We start from the raw sequence: 20,404 nt of genomic DNA on the forward strand, positions 1-20,404 counted from the left end.
GGGAAAGCAGGCTCAATGGGCCGAAGGGGCAACCCCTGCCCCTATTTTCAATTTCTATGTTTCAAACTCTGCCTTTATCCCTCTTTTACCAAGATTTTTGGTAAGTCCTCCTAACGTTGCCTTCTTTATTGCCGTCCATTAAAAAAAATCTGATTATGCCTCTGTGAAGAGACTTGGCATGACAGGCCATTCATGGGAATGTTGTTCTTTCCACTGAATAAAAAGCTACAAACTAATCTAATAATGGAAAAGAGCCGGAATTATTTCTGTCATTTGTAGTATCTTGGAAGGATTGGCAACCACCAAGCAGAGTAACTGTAGAACTATTTATTGACAGAATAACCACGTACAGAGAATGATAATGATGCTACCGCTGACTTCGACTCTAGTTTCTAGACTGCCAGGGCAAGCCGGTGCTCAGCCCCAGGATTCACGCTCTTCGGCCCGATTGGCTGAGTGGGTTACATGACTCTCCGAAACACCGCCCCTTAAAGGGACTCGCTACTACATCATTAGATGCTGGAATAAGAACAGAGAGCTCATTAATATTTATCATGTGGTATTAAAATTATTATTGTCATCACTGCTCCCCCCTTCTAGAGCTGACTGGTGGTGAATTGACCCGAGGGCAAAGGGCAAGGTTGAGAATCACAGAATCATAGAATTTACACTGCAGAAGGAGGCCATTCGGCCCATCGAGTCTTCACCGACCCTTACAAATAGAACCCTACTGAAGCCCACGCATCTATCCTATCCCCGTAACCCAGTAACCCCCACTTAACATTTTGTTTTTGGACACTAAGGGCAATTTAGCATGGCCAATCCACCTAACCCGCACATCTTTGGACTGTGGGAGGAAACCGGAGCACTCGGAGGAAACCCACGCAGACACGGGGAGAACGTGCAGACTCCGCACAGACATTGACCCATCCGGACCTGGGACCCTGGAGCTGTGAAGCAACAGTGCTAACCACTGTGCTACCGTGCTGCCCAGTATTTTCTATTTTTGTTTAAAGGTAGACCAGTCTGTAGTTAATAGAGCTCGTAAAGTAACCAGATCAAAGGACTTGATTGGCTAACTCAGATCCTCTGTTCCTAATCTTTCATTATGATCTAAACTCCTCCGCCGCTAAAAGAAGAACAGAAAATTCTAGAAACACTCAGCAAGCCCTGCAAGAACTGTGGAAAGAGGAACATTGGGTTAACTTTTGCAGCATTTGCAGTATATTGATATCTATCTTCTCCCCTGCTGATCCTGCTCTTAGAATTATTTTGGAGCTTACCCAGACCTCTAGATAATGTTAGTCTGTTCTTAAGATGTGAAGCAAGTTCTCTGGAAGTTCAATGGCAATCAAGTTCTGTATTTTTAGTACTTATATAATGAAATGTATGCACAAATTCTTTATTCAGCAACGTTGGCATGTTATTTGTGATATTAATTGCCTTCTGTGTACTGGGTCTGGGAGATAGGACTAATGGATATTAAAAGTTTGTGTGCAAATCAAGAATAAATAGTGACATCTCTTCAGAACAGTTTGAACATATTGTGTAATTTTGACAAAATTAACCCCAGGTTCTGGAAATATTTGTCTTGCATTGTTTTAGGAAATCAGTTCGCGAGAAAACTTGATCAGCAAAACCTTCCAGATCTTTCAGAGATATTTTTACCTTATTGCTTTTAACAGCTACCTCCATGAACAGGTCAGAAATGTTATTTTATACGTGCATCTCAGTACAGATCAAAACATTATAGTGTGGATCATATTGGTTGGAAGTTGAATGCCTGTGGTAAACACCGCTAGTAACACATTGCATGACGCCGCCTGCTGGGAGGAGCCAGCAGGCTGGGATTTACTGTGGTACCTGTAATCAGTGGCAATACCGTAGTACGTGCAATGTGTTACAGGTACCACAGTAAATCCCAGCCTGCTGGCTCCTCCCAGCAGGTGGCATATAAAAGTGGATGCTCTCCTGCGCTGCTCCCATTCTGGTTCCAGCTGCAGGAGGCACAACATCCTGTGCAATAAAGCCTCGATTGTTTCGCCATTCTCGTCTCGTGGTAATTGACAGTACATCAATGCCCAAATTAATTCACAATCAAAAAGACTCTGAGGCTATTGTCCTCTTGCGATTCTACCTGAAATGGAATAGGATTAGGATGGATTAAACACACAGTTCATCCAAACTTCTGACGGATGGGACTCGCTGTTGGGAGCAAGAAAAAAAAGAGCTTACCTGTGTCGCATCTGTCTTGACCACAGGATTGTGGTAGTCATCACTGTTGTATTGTATTGTATATAGTGGTATTACGGTAAGGCCCTGTACTACAGGTATGGGGGTAGATCCCTGCCTGCTGGCTCCGCCCAGTAGGTGGAGTATAAATGTGTGTGCTCTCCGAACAGCAGCCATTTCGCCAGCTGCAGTAGGAGGCCACACATCTCTGTGTAATAAAGCCTCAATTACATTCTATCCTCGTCTCGTCGTAACTGATAGTGCATCAAGGATGTCCCAAAGCATTTTGCAACGAATTAAGTACTTTTGAACTGTGCCCATTGCTGTAAAAAGTAGCAGCTAACTTAAATATGCAGCCAGATCCAACATAACAAAGATAAGGCAATAAAGTGGCGATGTTGGCCAGACATGGCTGCCGGTGATCCCCCTGCTTCCCTGGTCTACCTGCCATCCTTAATTGAATGGGAATCCTGGAGGCGGCTTCTTAATCAGTCACCTCTGGGAAGATTGCGATCCATGTCCTGCCAGTGCCATTTTTAGGTTCCTGATGCTGGGTTTAGGATTGGAAATCCATTTGGAACATTCAGCCCATGCTCTTAGTTTAATTTCTCATCTAAAATACACCACCTCCAACAATTCAAAACTCATTCAATACTAGACTGAAGCATCAACTTAGATTTTGTGCTCAAATATTTGGATATGGTCTTGAAGGCCTTCATAAGACCATAAGGTATAGGAGCAGAATTAGGCCACTTGGCCCATCGAGTCTGCTCCCCCATTCAATCAAGGCTGATATTTTTCTCATCCCCATTCTCCTGCCTTCTCCCCATAACCCCTGACCCCCTTATTAACCTGGAGGTAAGAGTGTTACCACTAAGTCAAGGCTGACATCTTGGAACATAAAGTTATTGGGCTATTTAAAAGGCATTAAACATTTTATGACATCTTTACTGCGTGAAAATATTGTTACGAGAACTGCTTTTATCTATTCTCAGTATCCATTGGCTTTTGCAGTCATGTTCAGTACTTGGATGCGCAGGAAGCCTTTCTTCAACAGGTTACTGAGCGCTATGTCCAGATTTGAGATGAAGACACCTGCTAACCTCATCAGTGGCCGAATTTGTGTTCTAGTAAGTCAATCGCATTAATTGAGAACTCAAACAGCTGTTTTCCAGTTAGTCCAATTCAGTGACAGGGACACATCTGAGCTTTGACAAAGGGTCATCTGGACTCAAAACGTTTGCTCTTTTCTCTTCCTGCTGAGATTTTCCAGCATTTTCTCTATGGTTGTGTACATACTGCATATGAGTGTGGGGAGTTTTTTTTTTTTTTTATAAATGTTTTTATTCAGTTTTCGTATTTTATATTGAACAAATTACAAATTGTTAGGAGAGAGAAAAAAAAACAAACAAAAACAAACACGCAAAAATTAACACACATATTTACAGGTAAGCATCTTCGTAGTAGTAACTGCGCCCCCCCCCCCCCCCCCCCCCCCCCTCAACATGTTTATTTAGCTTGGTTTTGGGCCTTAGCTAGCCATCGAACCCCCGTAACGAACCTGTAGCCCCCCCCCCCCTCCCGCTACCTTCCCCCGACTATTCTTCCTCTTGTACATTGGCCACAAATAGGTCCCGGAACAGTTGCATGAATGGCTCCCACGTTCTGTGGAAGCCGTCGTCCGACCCTCGGATGGCAAATTTGATTTTCTCCATTTGGAGAGATTCCGAGAGGTCGGACAGCCAGTCCGCAGCTCTGGGCGGTGCTGCTGACCGCCAGCCAAACAGGATTCTACGGCGGGCGATCAGGGAGGCAAAGGCAAGGGCATCCGCCCTCCTCCCCAGGAATAGATCTGGCTGTTCTGAAACCCCGAAGACCGCCACTATCGGGCATGGCTCCACCCTCACTCCCACCACTTTGGACATTACCTCGAAGAAGGCTGTCCAGTACTCCACGAGTCTGGGGCAGGACCAGAACATGTGGGCGTGGTTGGCCGGGCCTCTTTGGCACCGTTCACATCTGTCTTCCACCTCCGGGAAGAGAGTGTGGGGAGTTAAGGAGATACATAACACTGTTTGTGTATGTACATATATGTTGAGGTTGCACACTGTACATATGTACTACATGTATGTGCTGTGTGTAAATGCTGTTCGTGTGCATGTGTTTTTTGCATGTGTTGTGTATGGGCTCTGTGTACATACTGTGTGAAGATGGCTCTCATCTACAAATGACCCCTCACAACATCATCCAAAAATATGTCAGGTTCCACAATTATACTGAGACCATCCAGCTCTATTTCACCATCACCTCTCTCGATCTTTTCATTGCATCTGATTTGTCACAATGCTGGTCTGACATTCAATATAGCTGGAAATTTCCTCCACTTAAACACTGGGAAGACCAAAACAATTCATTTTTCTCTCCTGCCACAATCTCCGTTCCTTAGCTAAGAATTTGAACTGCTCAGAAGTCACCGTCTGAGTTTGAACCATCAACAGGGACTTTCACTTCTACCTGCCAAGGGCCATTAATGTAATGAAACATCCCAAGGTACTCGCAAGAACATTACAAAACCAAATATGACACCAGCCACATAAAGGGACATTAGGTAGATGACCAAAAGATTGATCATGGGGGTTGGTTTTAAGGAGGAAAGCCAAGGGAATTCCAGAGTTTGGGCCTATGCAACTGACGGTATGGCCAGCAGTGGCGGGTGGAGCAATTATAATTGGGAATGCACCAAAGGCTAGATTTAGAGGAGTGCAGATATATCGGAGGGTTGTAGAGCTGGGGGAGATTACAGAGAAACACCACCAGAGATCTGAAAACAAGGACGCTGCTTGACCACAAACTAATGTAAGTGACTGAGAACACATGATGGGGAATGGGATTTGCTACGAGTTAAGACACGGGCAGATGGGTTTTGGATGACTTCAAGTTTACAGAGAGCTGAACGTGGGAGGGCTACCAAGAATGTGTTGGAGTAATTAAATATAGAGGCAACAAAGGCATGAATGAGGGCTTCAGCAGCTGATAAAGCTGAGACAGTGGCAAAGTCGAGGGTGTAACGCAGGTGGCAGGAGGGAGTGTTGGCATGAACGAGAAGTTGGAAGCTCTCCTCAGATCAAATCGAACACCAAGGTTGTGAACACACCAGTCAACATAAGAACATAATGAATAGGAACTTGAATAAACCATTTGGCCCCTTGAGTCTGCTCTGCCATTGAAGAAGATCATGGCTGATCTGACTGTGGCCTTAACTCCACCTTCCTGCCTGCCCCCCATAACCCCTGACTCCCTTGTATCTCAGTCTCTGACTGTTGCTAGGGAGAGGGATGCAGTCAGTAACTAGGAGACCGTTCACAGTATTTGTGTTATATTTGACCCGAAAGTCCAACCCTACCTCCTCTTTATCAGCAAGACTTCCTGATTCCAACTCTGAGTTGTTTGGCAGCACAGAGCTCTAATATTGCTGAAGAAAGTGACATGCCGCCAAAGTTTTTCATCTTGCACTCATCAGGAAAAGTGCAAGAATGTCAAGTTTCAAACAATCACCGCAATTTATGCTGTAGGAGGAAAGGCCTGGCAAGTTAACTCTGAAGCATTGCCAACTCCTGTGTTCCTGAATCCCTCATAATGCTGTTGTTATCTTCATACTCAACTGGTCCGGTCAGCATCTTCCAGTGTCCATGAACTTCAATTTATTTAAACTCTGCTGCTTGCTTGTATCTTAACTTGCACCAAGTCTCATTCACACATCCTCACCTGCACTGGACCATGATGAGCATGGTCATTCTTATATTCAATCTTTCCATGATCTCACCTCTGCTCATCTCCTACAACGTTCTAAGATCTCATTTGTTTCTCCAAATCTGGTCTTTTGTGCATCCCAATTCCCTTTTGTCTCTCCATTGTCAGCTGTGCCTTCAATTGTCTGTGCTCTAACCACTGGCATTCTCTATTTAAACTTTGACATAGCTCTATCTCTCTCTTCTTAAGATGCTCTTTATGGCAATCTTTTGTTTATCAGTCTTTATCTCCTTTCGTAGCTGGTGCCAAATTCTGCCTGATAGTTCTCTTGCAAAGTGCTCAGGATATTTTGCTATGGAAAAGGAGTTAAATCAATGCTAGTTATTGTTGTTTGACTATATCTGCAGTGGAAATGCAGAAGCATAGCAGAAGCCATTAGCAATACACTGAAAAATTGGACTAGTGTTGCATGATGCACTTCAAACATACTCCTAATGCCTAAGCGTAGATTTTTCCACACACTTGCCCATCATTTCCCAAGCCGAACACTCAAAAATATAACTATCTTATAAAACCCCAAACAAAACTGAAAAAACAATTGCACTTTAGTCATTCTGAATGATTCAAACACATCAATAGACGCAATCAACCCTTCAGTCTATGTTATAACTGATTCTGTTTATTGCACAGGAGTAAACACAATTTTATGCTTAACTGCACTCAATAATAAGTGCCGAATGAACACTGACTAAATTTTTTCCCTCTGATTAAAAAGCTCAGTATAATTTGAACTCCTTTACAGGAGCAAATTGACTCTCTGCTTTTGACCTGCAGCTCGCGGATGAGTCTCTGGACCTCGATGAAATGAGCAGTCTGAGACAGATGAAAGTGGCAAACTACAGAAAAGTTTCCAAAATGCCTGTGTGCGGAATGGCACAACCCAATCCAGAGGTCAGCAAAGCCATTCATTTCACCGTGCGCTCATTCAGATTCAGTAGAACAGACTCAATCACACTAATAGAAATGTATGTCTCCTCGATATATTGATGGACACCAGTCTGTAGTTCTTTTTTCTGTATACTGCATAGTAGTATATCAATAGCCAGGCTCTCGACATGCATATGCACTGCCCTCTATATACTGGAGGACAGTTAATTTACACATTAGTGGGTAATATCCTTACTGTACTCGTGGACAGCTCCTCGATCATTGGGCAGGTCTTCAAAATATTGACCAGCAGAGATTTTGGGCAAAATGTTCCAAACACTGAGTGCTGGATCAGGTGGGAAAAGCAGTGTGAAACTCTCTGGTTGCTGGGGGGGGGGGGGGATTGGGGGGGGGGATTGGGGGGGGGGGCAAACCTGTCAGCAAAGTTTGCATTTTGAAGGTGGCCCCAATCTCAAAATGAAGGTAAAGACCCTCCCCCCCCCCTCCCCCCACCCACGCCTGGACATCAGGACCCCCAGCAGACAACAAAACAATCCCAACCTTCCAACACCCAACACATAGGCCCCCCCCCCACCAAATAGTCAATGGTCAGGTCACCATTCCCCACCCCCATCTCCACCACACACACACACACCACAGAGGCATCAGGGTTATTCAACATCCCTCCCCCCCTCCCCTCTCCCCTCACCGGCATTGGGCACCCCCTCCATTCTAAGTGTATATCTACCCTCATTGCCCCATCCTATTATCACCCCCCCATCCCCACCTAATGGGGTTCCTTCGAGGCCACGCGTCCTAGAGGCTCTGCCCCCCTAGCAGGGCCACCCTGCCTGTGCCACCCAGGCTGTGCTGCGTCGGGGCAGTGCCAGTGCATTGCGCCATGGCACCTACTTGCCATATCACTCATGCCTGAGGGCTATTCTCACCTCCTCACCCCTGCGTGGTCATCATGAGTAGTTTCCGATTTTGGAAACCAGTAGTAAAACCCGCCGGCGTTACGTCACACCGACGGGGGAGCTTCTGAAGACCCCGGACGCAATGGCGTTAAGCCATCATTGAATATTTAAATCAATTCAAATCGAAGGTGATCAGGTTCACGCACCCGCTGGGCATGAACCCGATTATGTCGTCGACGGACGGACGAGGGGGGTCGTGCAGGGAAGATCTCAAAGTGAGAGTTTGCCGCTGAAAATACTGTTAAATAAATAAATAAATATCTTGTCACAAGTAGGCTTGCATTAACACTGCAATGAAGTCGCCATATTCCGGTGCCTGCTCGGGTACACGGAGGGAGAATTCAGAATTCTCAGCTGGTACAGGAATTGAACCCGCACTGCTGGCCTTTTTCTGCATCACAAACCATCTATCTAGCCCACTGAGTTGTTACAGCCCTCTCAGGAGAGTTAGCGATCATAACGGGATTTGCGCCCACGGTGAACGGGCCCTGAAAGTTTTGCCCTTTATATACTCATGGGCAACTCCTTGTAAACTGATTGGCAAATCTTCAGTACACTGGTGGACAATTGTTTATGGGAGCTTACAAACTTAATTGAGGGTCTAATGTGATCCAGAAAATAACAAGGAAAAACTGAGGCACTTCTACTCGGATAAGCCAGAGAACAGGGTAACTGGAGGCTTAAAAATAAATTTATTTTGATTGCAGGGATTGGCGCATATCCTGTCCTACCTGACAGATGATCGCAGGAAGTTTACCAGAGTCTTGTGTTTGAACCTGCGAGAGGAAGCAGTACTAGAAGGAGATGGCAAAATCTACTCACTCAGGAAGGTTAACAACCTCCAACAGGAGATCATCATTCCTGCTGCAACAGTAGAGCAACTGGAGGTGTGTCCCCATTACTTCTAGTTACTAAGTAAATGTTTGTTTTTATAAAAATACCTCCAGAAGCACCCTGGCCATATAGAGACTCTGCTGCTTACAAACTGCTTTCAGATAGATTTGCTTACGTTGAATGTTCTTAATTTTGTTCCGCGCATTCATTAGTAAGAGTGGTTACCTTCACCATAAACGGAGTCCATTGAATACCAGCGATACGCCCTGTAATTCTATTCTCCACCTTTTCAGTCACTGAAACCCAATACAGCCAGGAAGAAGCTACATGTTCAGATGAGAACCCATGCCACACCCTCTCCATGATGCCAAGGAAAATAAAGCTCGATTTTGATGATTCACACTCGCCATTAATGAGGCTCCATGCTGGTAGCAGAATCATAGACCACAAGATAAAATAACTTTATACAAGACCAGAAATTGGGTGGGGGAATCGCAATGTGTGATGAATCAATCCCCTCCTTCTCTCACACCCAGGGCGGAATTCTCCAACCCCCCGCAGGGTCGGGGAATCGCCTGGGGCCGGCCTAAATCCCGCCCCCGCCGTGGCCGGAATTCTCCGCCACCCGGGAATCGGCGGGAATCACGCCCCACCAATCAGCGTGCCCCCCACGCCAATTGGCAAAATGATTGCAGCATGCAGCCCATAGTAAGTGTGCTGTTGAGTGGCTGCACATTTTCCTGAGAGGCTGACATGAATTCCGGCCAACCGGCCTACTTAAAGCCAACCTGTATCTCTTAAAGGGAAGATACATTTTGGCTTGAGCAGGTGTTGGGAGGCATTCTAACAGTGAGTTTGACTTGGGAAAGACACGGAACGGAGGAACATGGCAGGGAGCAAACTACAAGAGCATCTGAGTTGCACAGATTTCCTTGGTTTCCGAGGTGTAGAGGAGCAAAGATATCAGGTGAGCTTGTCTGGCCTGCCCGCAGCATGTTTCTCAGCGATGGGGGACAGCCCGCTGTTGGCGGGTGGTGGGATCTTCTGATCCCCTCGCTGTCAACTCGCGGCGGAGGTGCACCAACGATGGGACTGGAAGATCCTGCCAGCGTGAACAGCCGGAAGATCATCTATCCGTAGAGGGATAGGCAGACATCTAGACAAATCCCCGGCAATGGGACCAGGTTACTGAGGTGGTCAATGCTGGGAATTCAGCCTGGAACGTGGTGTCACAAGAAATACAATGACATAACACACGTGATAAAGGTCAGTTAATGTACCTTCAAATGCCATAATACCACCAACTGCATCACAGTCGTCACACACTGATCAATACACCACAGCTCCATCGCTGATCAATGCACAGTCTCCATCAATCATGACTATATCTTCATTCACCCTCATTCAGCACTGCTGCAAGTTTCACACTCATACATACAGATGGCAGTTATTCAACCATGACAGTCACATCACACATCGGGGAGACAGTAGCGCAATGGTAATGTCACTGGATTTGTAGCCCACAAGGCCAGGCAAATGCTCTGCTGACACAGGTTCAAATCCCACCATGACAGTTGATAAATTAATAAAATCTGGTCCCATCATCGATAGCTGTAAAAGCCCATTTGCTTCACTAATTCCCTTTAGGAAGGAAATCTGCTATATTTATGTGGTCAGGCCGAAATGTCACTCCGGACACAGCAATTTGGGTGACCCATGACTGTCCTCTGAAATGGCCTAGCAACAATGGATACTGGTCTTTCCAGTGACACCATAGAAGTATTGCAGCAGACTCTCTGACATAATATCCCCCTCTTTTGAAGAGATGGCACCACATAAGGGGAAGTAGCAGCATCTAGCTGGCAGGAGACATGTCTTTAAACCCCATGGATGAGTCAGTGGGTCAATGGAGTGGTCGTCACTGAGGCTATGGGTTGAAACCATTGAAGATGACAGTGTGCTTGTACCTAATTCTGCTTCTCGGGCACCATTTCTGTGTCATCGCACAATCCTTCCTGGTTTACGAGCTCCAGATGTACCTCTTACTTCACCACCTCCCTTTCACCACAACCCTGGTGCCTTTCTTCCATAGAATCTAAAGAACTGCAACCTGACCAGGCAGTGGTGGAAGGGAAAGAGATGAAAAAGCAGTACAACAGATGTCGAAACACCGTTTAATGCTCTCACATTTACAGACACCTGTTAAACCACTGACAGCACTTAGACTTTTGAGAATAGCTTAGAGCTGTGATACGCACATGATGGGCAGGGAGGTGGAGGCAAGGCCTATAACTAGTGGGAGGCATGTGGAAAGGCCATCACCTTCCTGAATGCCCCGATTCAGTTATGAGTGGGAAAGCTCAGGGATGGCTTTCCAGCCCCAAAGTTAATTGAGGCCCTCGTGTGTCCAATTAATGGTCACTTAAGGGCCTCATCCAATCACTGCTGGCCATTTATTAGTGGCGGGGCAGGCAGTGTCTGGTGGCCTCCCTGTGGGTTCAGTAGTTCAGTGTTGTCAATGGGCATGGAGGAGCCCTGCACTCTCGTGTCTCAGGGTTTTGCACAGAGCTTGGGGCCTACCCTTTTCAGAGTGGAAGTGGCCGACATCTCTCTGGGAACACTTGCAATCTGATCCATGATGCAATCTCTGATAGGTGATGCCTCAGCTTCCATTGCGGGACAAGCAAAAGCCACCCGATGTCTGAATGATGTGACTGGTACCATGATAAGTCTGGGTTCAAGTGTTCAAATGGGCTTGCAGGATATCACAGGTCATCCGGCATAACATTGCTAGGATTGCTGAGGTGCTACCACTGGAGAATGGCAGTAGCTCCATGGAGCATGAACCCATTGCCCTCCATCAGGATGACAGCATTCCTCACATATCTGCCAATCCTTTTCCGTTGCCTTTAGCCAGCCAGTCTAGACTGCTGCTGCCCCATGCTGAGAAGCCAGGCCTTCCAGGCTGACATTTAGTTAAGGTCATCCTGTAGGCCATCTGCAATCTCCGCCATTGATAGTCAGCAGCCTTCCACCAGCCATGCTGCAACCATTGGAATAGCATTGTGTTGGGGCACTAGGACAGACAAAGGCCTGTGGAAGGCAGGCACTAATGGGATGCACAGTGGTGATTCATTGATTTTAATGAACAGTGTGGAGATGTTTGTTTTATAAATTTGGTTTGGACCCTGCATGATAGGGAAGCTTGCAATCCTCACAAAGCCGTGTGTTCATTCTGCCCACTTCTTTCTGGCAAGCTAGAATATAATTTATTGAGCTCTCTTGTAACACAGAACATCCGTGATCCGTCTTATTAACAGTAACCTGAGAGGTGTTACATATATAACGGGCGCAAGCCTGGAACGAAACAGATGCTTAAAAGCTAATTGTCACAACCATCTTCATTGCCATTGGTTGTGCTATCCATTCCCTACTCTGTTTGGACCTTCATGGTGAAGCAGAGATATCTGACGCACTGTTCTTTATGGAGGTTGAGTATGGCTCCCTGATCACTCTAGACAGATATTAACTCCTGCTGAATACATTTCCTCCCCTTCCTTCTCCTCACACTTCAAGCAGCTTGACCTGTTCTGTGTTGCCTCCGCTCACTCTCCTGGTCATTCTTCAAGGGAGGTGCAATTCCTGCAACTGTATCTTCAACATGTGCCACACCACTCCCTGTATACCTCACCAACATTAAATAACCTGGAAACTACCAAATGCTTGTACAGTTACAGCAGGAGCAAGGAGAAATCAATTAGCAACTAGCATGATGATAGTCGATGATCTTTTTAAATAGTAAGGGGTGTTTCCTGCTGTTGTACACATGTTCAATTTTGTATGGAGAGAGAGAGTGTTCACTCGAGTTTTGAGATCCAAAGTGTCAGTGCTGACATCATTAGCATCATGATCTGCCTACTTTGCAATCGTCTGAGTGGACGCTCGCAGTTTGCGAGCTAATGCCATTTCAAAAGTGTTAGTCGTTGCCACCAGCATCAGGAATGTGTGCAAGTGCAATGAATTTTAAAAATTCATTCATGGAATGTGGCTCGACCAGCATTTATTCCGCATCCCTAATTGCCCTTGAGAAGATGGCTGTGAGTTGGCTTCTTAAACTGTTGCAGACCATGTGGCAGAGGTACACCCGCAGTGCTGTTAGGGTAGGTGTTCCAGAATTTTGACCCAGCGACAATGAAGGAAGTGGTTATATTTTCAGGTCAGGATGGTAAGTGATTTAGAGGGACACTTCCAGGTGGTGGTGTTCCCATGCACCTACTGCCCTTAAACTTCACGGTTGTTTTGGAAGTTGCCGTCTAAGGAGCTTTGCTGAGTTTCTGCAGTGCACCTTGTAAATGATACACACTGCGGCCACTGTGAGTCAGTAGTGGAGGGAGTGAATGATTGTGGTTGGGGCGCTGACCAAGTGGGCTGTCACCTGAGAACTCACTTTTTGTGTGGAAGCAAGTCTTCTTGGATGGTGCCAAGTTTCTTGAGTGTTGTTGGACCTGCACTCATCCAGGTAAGTGAAGAATATTCCATTATACTCCTGACCTGTGCCTTATAGATGGTGGGCAGGCTTTTGGAGCCTGTTCCCCATATTCCCTTACCATCTGCAGGATTCCTAGCCTCTGACCTACTCTTCTAGCCACAGTACTTGAATGGCTAATTCAGTTAAGCTTCTGGTCAATGTTGCCCCCAGGATGTTGATACTGGGAGACTCAGTAGGTAATGTCAAGGGGAGATGGTTAGATTCTCTGTAGTGGGAGATGGTCATTGCCTGGTACTTGTGAGGTTGGAAGGCTTGTCAGCCCAAGCCTTCAGGTATTGCTGCATTTGGGCATGGACTGCTCTAGTATCTGATGAGTCACAAATGGTAGTGAACATTGTGCAATTAGCAGCAAACATCCCCACTTCTGACTTTGTGTTGGAAGGAAGGTCATTGATGAAGTAGCTGAAGATGATTGGGCCTGGGACACTACCCTGAGGAACTCCTGCAGTGATGTATTGGAACTAACATCCAACAACCACAAGCATGTTCCTTTGTGCTAGGTATAACTCCAACCAGCAGAGAATTTTCCACCTGATTCCCACTGGTCAGTTTTGATTAGGTTCCTTGATGCCACATTCGGTCAAACCATAAGTAAGTAAGTAAAGTCACCAATGACCATAGGCTGCTTTCCCCGTTGAGGGGGAGAGCTGACTGGTGGTGATTTGATCTGAGGATCCTGACATCTGAGGAAGGAGCAGTGCTCCGAAAGCTAGTGCTTGAAACAAACATGTTGGACTTTAACCCTGGTGTTGTAAGACTTCTTATTGATCTGAGGATCAGCACAGCTCAGGCGAGGGGCAAGGTTGAGAAGGCAGACCTTCATGAATAACCTCAGCCCATAAGGGAATCGAACCCACGCTCTGCATCACAAATCAGCTTTCCAGCTAACTGTGGATACAGATTATGGTTGAGCAACTTTCTCCATTGGTGCCAGTGTTGTAGCTGCACTGGAACAGCTTGGCTAGTGTTATGGCAAGTTGTGGAGCACAAGTCTTCAGTACTATTGCTGGAATAATGTCAGAGCCCAAAGCCTTTGCAGTATCCAGTGCCTTCAGCTATTTATCAATATCAGATGGAGTGAATCAAATTAGCTGAACATAGGAACAGAGGAATTAGGAGCAGAAGTAGGCAATTCAGCCCTTCGAGCCTGCTCCGCCATTCAATCAGATTATCGCTGATCTCTTCTTGGTCTCAAAGCCATCTCTCTGCCTGTTCCCCATATCCCCTTTACCCGTCTTTTATCAGAAATATATCTATCTCCCTCTTGAAACCATTTAATGATTCGGACTCCACTGTACCATGGGACAGCGATTTCCACACATTCACCACCCTCTACGAGAAGTAGATCCTCCTCATCCCAGCCTGACATCTATGATGCTGGGGATTTCCGGAGGAGGCCAAGGTGGATCATCATATTCACCACTTCTGGCTGTAGATTGTTGTGGATGCTTCAGCCTTTTTTTTGCAGTGGAATGCTAAGCTCGCCATCATTGGGGTGGGGTATATTTGTGAAGCATCCTCCTCCACTGAGTTGTTTAATTGTCTACCATCAATCACAATGGATGTGGTAGGACTGCAGAGCTTACATCTGTCCCACCATATCACCTTGCTCTGCCTGGTGGATGCTGCTTAAGCAGTTTGACATGCAGAGTCTTGTGTTGTAGGTTCACCAGGTTGGCACCTCATTTGTAGGTATAGCTGGCATGCTGTTCCTGGCATGCCCTCCTTCGCTCTTCATAGAACCAGTTTTGATCCCCTGGATTGATGGTAATGGCAGAGTGGGGGGTATGCCGGACCATGAGGTAACAGATTGTGGTTGAGCACAATTCCGCTGCTGATGACACAAAGTGCTTCATGGTTGCCCAGTCTTAAGTTGCTTGATCTGTTTCAAATCGGTGATGTGTCCTTAATGTGAAAACGGGTCTTTCCCTTCAGAAGGACTGTGCAGTGGTCATTCGTACTGATACGGTCATGGACAAATGGATCTGCAGCAGGCAGGTCGGTAAGGACGAGGCCAAGTATGTTTTTCCTTATTGTTGGTTCCCTCACCACCTCTCACACACCCAGTCTAGCAGCTATATCCTTTAGAACTCAGCCAGTTTGGTCTGTCGTGGTACTACCGAGCCACTCTTGGTAATGGATATTGAGGTCCCCCACCAGTGTACATTCTGCTCCCTTGCCACCCTCAGTGCTTCCTCCAAGTGATGTTCAACAAGGCCGTGTACTGATTCATCAGCTGAGTGGGGAGGTGAGGTGCCGTGGTGGGGTGGGGTCGCGGTGCATGGTAATCAGCAGGAGCTTTCCTTGCTCAATTTTGACTTGATGCCACAGGACTTCATTGGGTCTGGAGTCGTTATGAAGGACTCCCATGGCAACTCCATCCCAACTGTTCTTCCACTGTGCTGCCATCTCTGCTGGGTCTGCCTTGCTGGTGGGACAGGATCGTTAAGGTGGTATTTGGGCCATTATCTATAAGGTATGATTCTGTGAGTACCACTGTGTCAGGCTGTTGCTTGACTAATCTGTCAGACAGCTCTCCTAACTTAGGCAAAGTCCGCAGATGTTAGCAAGGAGGACTTTGCAGGGTCGACAGGGCTGGCTTTGCCGTCGTGGTTCCTGGTGCCTCGGTCGATACTGGGTGGTCCGTCAGGTTGAGTTCCTTTTTGACTTTCTCGTGGTTTGATACGACTGAGTGACTGTGGGCTTGGAGTCACATGTAAGCCAGACCAAGTAGGGAACAGCGGCTTTCCTCCCCTAACAAAATGAGTGAACCAGGTGGGATATTAAGGCAATCACATGGTCATCATTAACTTTTTAATGCCTGATTTTTATTGATTGAATTCAAATTCTACCATCTGCCATGGTAACATCAAACCCACCTCCCATGAGTAGTATCTGAGTGTCTGGATTACTACACCGGTGACAATACCACTATGCCACTGCCTTCTTCCCCCACTTCAATGGAACAAACTCCTCCACACCCGCTCCCCCCCCCCCCCCACCCGCTGCCCCTTTATTCCGAGACAAAATAGCAGCTCTGGCACTCGGAATAAAAGTGCTACACATTCGCTTTGCAATCATAGAATCATTGAATAATCGAGCTCTGAAGGAGTTATGCCTGCACCAGATCTTTGCAAGAATGATCCAATTCAAACCACTCTCCTCTTTTTGTCTTCCTTCGTCCTCAAAGTTTTCCTTTTCAGGTCTCTGCCCAAGCTCCTTTTAGAAGTTACAATTGAATCTGCTTCCACCAGCCTTACAGGCAGTGCATTCCAGACCATCGAATCTGACTACATAAAATGAATTCTCTTTTTCTATATTGTTTTGAAACTGTGTCTGCTGGTTATTGATCCGCCTGCCAGTGGAAACCGTTTTTGACTTCTTCACTCGCGAGTTGAATGCCTGTACTAAATCTCCGCTTAACCCTCCTTGCTCTAAGTAGACCAAACCCAGTTTCTTTCACCTCTCTGCACAAGTTTCAGAAAATTACACCTCTCCTCCGCTGATGGGACAATGTGACTCATCATCCACTTTCTGTTTAACTGCCTCTTTTCAGAGATTAGACAGAGCATTCAGCCTATTACCACACATTCTCTCCCACATTTTAACACCGTTCACTCAGTCTGCCCCTTACATTTTTCCCTGAAATGCGTATTTTCATCTGCCATAGTTCTGTCCAACTACAAACTTTTCCTGTTTCCTGTGACACAGTCATGCTGGCAGTTTCGATACCAACTTTTGCAATGGGGGATCCTTCGATTGAATGGACTTACAAGTGTAAGACAAAAAACAGATTGGCTTGAAATGCACTGAGCTGGGGAGAACAAATTCATCTTTTCTACATTACCACAAACATTCTTTCATAGGAACAGGAGTAGGCCATTCAGCCCATCAAGCCTGTTCCGCCATTGAATACGATCATGGCTGATTGGACATTTCAATGCCTTTTACACTCTCCATCCCCATAACCCTTTGCATTATTGAATTTTCTCCTTATTGAGATTTCACCTCATCTCGGTCCTAAGTGGCATCTCTGATATGTTGAAATTGTGCCCTATGTTTCTGGACTTCCCAACTAAGGGAAACATCTGAGCTGCAACTACCCTGTCTATTCCTTTAAGTATTGTTTAGGTTTCAACGAGATCACCTCTCATCCTGACAAGCTCTAGAGAATACTTTAGGGCAGCACGGTAGCATGGTGGTTAGCGTAAATGCTTCACAGCTCCAGGGTCCCAGGTTCGATTCCCAGCCGTGTCACTGTCTGTGCGGAGTCTGCACGTCCTCCCCGTGTGTGCGTGGGTTTCCTCCGGGTGCTCCGGTTTCCTCCCACAGTCCAAAGACGTGCGGGTTAGGTGGATTGGCCATGCTAAATTGCCCGTAGTGTCCTAAAAAAAAGTAAGGTTAAGGGGAGGTTGTTGGGTTACGGGTATAGGGTGGATACGTGGGTTTGAGTAGGGTGATCATTGCTCGGCACAACATCGAGGGCTGAAGGGCCTGTTCTGTGCTGTACTGTTCTATGTTCTATGTTCTAATACAGGCCCAGTTTTCCCAATCTCTCTTCATAGGAAAAGTCCGGCCAACTCCCAAACAAGTCTGGTGAACCTTTGTTGCATTCCCTCCATGGGAATATTATCCTTTCTCGGGTAAAGGGACCAAAACTGCACACAGTACTCCAGGTGTGGTCTAACTAAGCTTCGACACAATTGAAGCAAGGGTGCACGACTGTACTCCAATCCTCTTATGAAAAAAGCTAACCTTCCATTTGCCTTCCTAATAGCTTGCTGCGTCTGCATGCTAACCTTTAGTGACTTCAGTGGGCGACATGGTGGCACAGTGGTTAGTACTGCTGCCTCACGGTGCTGGGAACATGGGATGAATTGCATCCTTAGGTGACTGACTGTCTGTGTGGAGTTTACACTTTTTCCACTCATGAGTTCCCTCTGGGTACTACAGTTACCTCCCACAGTGCAAAGAAATGAAATGAAATGAAATGAAAATCGCTTATTGTCACGAGTAGGCTTCAATGAAGTTACTGTGAAAAGCCCCTAGTCGCCACATTCCGGCGCCTGTCCGGGGAGGCTGGTACGGGAATCGAACCGTGCTGCTGGCCTGCTTGGTCTGCTTTAAAAGCCAGTGATTTAGATGTGCAGGTTAGGTGGATTGGCCATGCTAAATTGCCCTTTAGTGTACAAGGATGTGCAGGTTAGGTGGGGTTATGGGGTTACGCGGATAGGGCGGGGAATGGGCCTAGTTAGGGTGCTCTTTTAGAGGGTCAGTGCAAACTCGATGGGCTGAATAGCCTCTTTCTGCACTGTATGAATTCTATAATTCTAAGACTTATGGACAAGGATACCCAGGTCTCTTTGTACACTTTCTAATTTCGTAACATTTAGGAAATATTCTGCATTTTGTTCCTTCTACCAACATGGATTACCTCACATTTGTCCACATTCCATTTGCCATGTTCTTGCCCACTCATTCAGGCTGAACAAATCCTCCTGTAGCCGCTTTACATGTCCCTCACAACACACATCTGGGGCGAAATACCCCGACCCCCAGCAGGGTCGGAGAATCGCCTGGGGCCGCCGAAAATCCTGCCCCCGCTGTGGCAGAGATTCTCCGCCACCCGGGAATTGGCGGGGGCGGGAATCTCGCCACTCCGATTGGCGAGGCCCCTGCGGCGATTCTCCGGCCCGCGATGGGCCGAAGTCCCGCCGCTGGGAGGCCTCTCCTGCCGTCAAGGTTTGAACCACCTCTGGTGGCGGCGGGATCGGCGGCGCGACCGGGCCCCCGGGGTCCTGGGGGGTGGGCGCGGGGTGATCAGACCCCGGGGGGTGCCCCCACGGTGGCCAGGCCCGCGATCGGGGCCCCCCTATCACGGGGCGAGCCAGTGCCTTGGGGGCACTCGTTCTCCTCCTCCAGCGCCACGGCCTCCGCCATGGCGGAAGCGGAAAAGAAACCCACAGCGTGCATGCGCCGGTGGTGATGTCAGCGGCAGCTGGCCGCTGACGTCATCGCCGGCGCATGCGCGAACTGGCGAAAGCCTTTTTGCCCAGCCCCACTGCCGGGCGGCGGGCCTGAAAGGCTGCTGGTGCCGGTTTTTGCGGCAGTCGGAATGGTGCCAACAGCTCCGGCGCGGGCCTAGCCCCCAAAGGTGTGGAGAATTCTGCACATTTGGGGAGGCCCGACCCCGGAGTGGTTGGCGCCACTCCCCTACGCCGGGACCCCCCGTCCCGCCGGGTAGGGGAGAATCCCGCCCTAGCTTTGTATCATTCGTGAACTTGGAAATATTACATTTGGTCCCCGCATCAGAAGCAGAACTTCTCATACTGCAGATACATGTATGTTTATTTTTAGGTTCAGATTTGCAGTTTGTTGTTTGGGCAAAGCCAACATTGCAAGTCGATTGACTATTATGGTTTAGCTCACAAGGCTAAATCGCTGGCTTTTAAAGCAGACCAAGCAGGCCAGCAGCACGGTTCGATTCCCGTACCAGCCTCCCCGGACAGGCGCCGGAATGTGGCGACTAGGGGCTTTTCACAGTAACTTCATTGAAGCCTACTCGTGACAATAAGCGATTTTCATTTCATTCATTATAGGAACTGCTAAAATTTAATTTCCATGAAACCAAACGGTCACTGAATCGTAATGAAGGTGAGGCCCAGGTGTCACGCTGAAAATCTATCCCTTTACTTTATGACTTGGATATTAAAGTGGTAATCTGTTGCTTGTAGCGTTTGCAAGGAGCTCCGACTAAGGAGTTGTCCTCTGTCTCAGAGTAGTTGAGGCTTCAGGTTCAAATGGTTTCTCATTTGTATGGTGCAGGAAGTTGAGAATGCTTCCAAAATGGATGTGTTGAGCTGTAAGGACGCCATAGAGACCTGGTATGAGGAAACAAAGCAGATGAAGCAGTTCACCTCTTGCAACACTCTGCAGGAGGTTTATCGACAGAATGCCATGCGGTATCCTCTGCTCCAGTACCAGCGTATACCAATTACAGACTGTGCAGCTCCTAGAGAAGAGGTACATTTGTGTTGTATATTCATAATTGTCGATTTTCATTCTGTTTTCAGTTGTTGACTTCTGTTGTCCCAAACAGGGTAAAGAGAGAGGACTTGATAGAGTGTGCTTCACA

The 20,404-nt window shown here is 47.1% G+C and overlaps 1 protein-coding gene across 1 annotated transcript in view; it reads left to right on the forward strand.

Annotated features, from left to right (window-relative positions):
• LOC119969890 (paladin-like) overlaps positions 1–20,404 on the forward strand; it is a 127,489-nt gene that overhangs the window by 42,096 nt on the left and 64,989 nt on the right. Inside the window, exons 10-15 of the mRNA XM_038803870.1 lie at positions 1,606–1,701; positions 3,228–3,362; positions 6,817–6,933; positions 8,594–8,773; positions 15,205–15,287; positions 20,064–20,292. Coding sequence (XP_038659798.1) covers positions 1,606–1,701; positions 3,228–3,362; positions 6,817–6,933; positions 8,594–8,773; positions 15,205–15,287; positions 20,064–20,292 — 840 coding nt within the window. The remainder of the gene's footprint in view (positions 1–1,605; positions 1,702–3,227; positions 3,363–6,816; positions 6,934–8,593; positions 8,774–15,204; positions 15,288–20,063; positions 20,293–20,404) is intronic.

The sequence above is a fragment of the Scyliorhinus canicula genome, chromosome 8 (assembly GCF_902713615.1).
Source record: "Scyliorhinus canicula chromosome 8, sScyCan1.1, whole genome shotgun sequence".
In the NCBI taxonomy this organism is placed as follows: Eukaryota; Metazoa; Chordata; class Chondrichthyes; order Carcharhiniformes; family Scyliorhinidae; genus Scyliorhinus; species Scyliorhinus canicula.